Here is a 2,427-nt window from a genome sequence, read left to right as displayed (position 1 = left end):
GGTCGAAATTAAAAATTCATAAGTCTCTAAATTTTTTTTCCAAGTAGATTAAATCCAATTCAACAACAAATCAAAACCTTAAATAATATATACTTATGCATATTAATCTCACACAATGGCGTAGACTAATGAATTTTAAGCTCTGTCCATGGTACGAGCTTAAACTTCATAAATCTATACTATAGTCAAATAAAAACTCATACGTGTGTACCATGGTACAAGCTGAAAATTAATAAATCTGTACCATGGTACAAGCTAAAAAAGCATTAAATTCTGAAAAAATTTCACGAAAAAAAAAAAACCTCTTGTGAATTCGACGTTCCACCAGTAAAATACCATGTAAACATTACTACACATTTTGTCGGCGACGGCATGGTGGCGGCGGTGGTGGCGGTGGTGGCGGTGGTGGATGGGGGTGCTAGTTGGTGGTGTTCGCCGGCTGTGGTGCAGTGGTCCGGTTTGGGGTGGAAATGTAAGAGGGTAAATGAGGATGTTAAATGTTGAATAAGGTAGTAAATAAAGGGAGGTATATGGGCAGTGGCGGAACCAGAAATTATACATAGGGGGGGCCAAATTTTAACATAAAAATTTTTATAACATTGAAAAACAAAAATAAAATACAAAAATTTAGGGAGTTAAGAATTGAACCTTGTACCTCCTTGCACCTTAAATTTGTAAGAAAAATAACCACTTGAGCTATACTAGACATGTTATTTTAAAATGCATATTTAATATTTGAACATATCATGGCATGGCCCCCGCCAGCCCCCCCTAATTCCGCCCCTGTATATGGGTAAAATAGTGAGGCGATTTTTTTTCATATTTTCCTTACGCTCAATCATCACTTAACGAAACATGAATATACAATAAATTGAAACATTAAAAAAAAAATTAATAACGGAGGGAATACAACTAGACGAGCAATTAATATATTAAGTTAATAAGGTAAAGAATACCAATGCCTCATTTGCCAACAACAAACATAGCACGCAAAAAAGATTTATAGGATCTACAAAATCTACACTTTCACTTTTTCCCCCACTATATATTCATCTTCCAACACTACCACAATTCCACATCCAACTCTATCCATTCTTCTCCCAATTCAACACTCTCAAATTAGTCTCTTTTTGGCAAACCAAAAACATACATGATGGCTTCAACTTCCTTTGCTTCTCTCCCTCAAGAAATAGTTAACAAACTTCACTATTCTAGAAGATTACTACTTCACTCCCCCTTTCAACCCTCACTACCTGTAACATCACAAGCACCAACACCAACCTACCAAGTCCTTGACCCGACTGGTACGACCCATGGCAATCCCGGGTTTGATGCTAACATAGTCATGATCCTCGCGGTATTGGTTTGCGCTCTAATCTGTTCTTTATGCATAAACACCTTCATTAGGTGTGTCATTAAGTGCTCTAGCATGATTACAGGGGAGCCTAATTACTACCTAAACATGGTTAGTCGTGATCAGAAGAAAAAAGTTAGTAAGGGTTTGGACAAAAGGGCATTGAAGACTTTTCCAGTGATTAAGTACTCAAATGAGGTAAAGATTCAAGGGTTAGATACAGATTGTGTGATATGTTTATCAGAGTTTAAGGGAGGAGAAAAAGTCAGGATATTACCAAAATGCCACCATGGCTTCCATGTTAAATGCATTGATGAATGGCTTAGTGCTCACTCCTCTTGCCCTACTTGCAGACAATCATTAGTTGAAACGTGTCAAAAGATCATTGGAACCCATGATGTTGATCATCAAACAACAACACCATCAACAACAACAACAACAACAACAACAACAACAACAACAACAACACCAACAACATCGTCAACATTCATGGAGGTGGTTGTAGTAAGTATTGTACCACTTGAAAGGGAAGATTTGATGAGAAATTACAGAGGAGAAGTTTCTCTAAGATAGCTAGCAAACAAGTTGCTGAAATTAGATAAATTTTTTGTAGATTTTCTTCATTTTTTGAGGGTTAAATATCAGGGAAATGTTCAATATTCATGTTTACTCTTTTTAATTGTATAAAATGAAATGACAAGAGTAATAGTTATTGATATACTTCCTCTTCTCTTATTTATATGACACAATTGAGTTTTAGAAACTATTCACACATGCTCTATTGATTTCATTTTGTGATTCATATTTTAAAAAAAATATAATCGTGTAGAATCTTATCAGATTCGTCTCATTAAATATTTTTTAAATATCAATATTTAATATATATTTTTATCCATAATTAAATATAATGTTTGAAATTGTGTTATTGGTAAACATACATAAATGTATTTTTCATCTTGCAAGTGTATGTTATATAAGAAAGAATAAAGAAAGTATTTTTCATCTTGCAAGTGTATAAAAAAGAGCAATGATTCGTTACTTTTGTCATTTGTTTTATCCTTAATGAAACCAAG

The 2,427-nt window shown here is 34.2% G+C and overlaps 1 protein-coding gene across 1 annotated transcript; it reads left to right on the top strand.

Annotated features, from left to right (window-relative positions):
- Nucleotides 1–929: 929 nt before the first annotated feature.
- LOC110796311 (RING-H2 finger protein ATL73-like) lies at nt 930–2,117 on the top strand. Its single transcript, XM_022001366.2, has one exon. The coding sequence runs from the start codon at nt 1,151–1,153 to the stop codon at nt 1,925–1,927; it is 777 nt and encodes a 258-aa protein (XP_021857058.2). The 5' UTR covers nt 930–1,150; the 3' UTR covers nt 1,928–2,117.
- Nucleotides 2,118–2,427: the final 310 nt, after the last annotated feature.

The sequence above is a fragment of the Spinacia oleracea genome, chromosome 3 (assembly GCF_020520425.1).
Source record: "Spinacia oleracea cultivar Varoflay chromosome 3, BTI_SOV_V1, whole genome shotgun sequence".
Taxonomy (NCBI): Eukaryota; Viridiplantae; Streptophyta; class Magnoliopsida; order Caryophyllales; family Amaranthaceae; genus Spinacia; species Spinacia oleracea.
This window is presented reverse-complemented; position numbering and strand designations above follow the sequence as displayed.

Excerpts from the sequence above, each read along its gene's own strand:
- LOC110796311 (XM_022001366.2), top strand. The coding sequence starts at position 1,151 with ATGATGGCTTCAACTTCCTTTGCTTCTCTCCCTCAAGAAATAGTTAAC.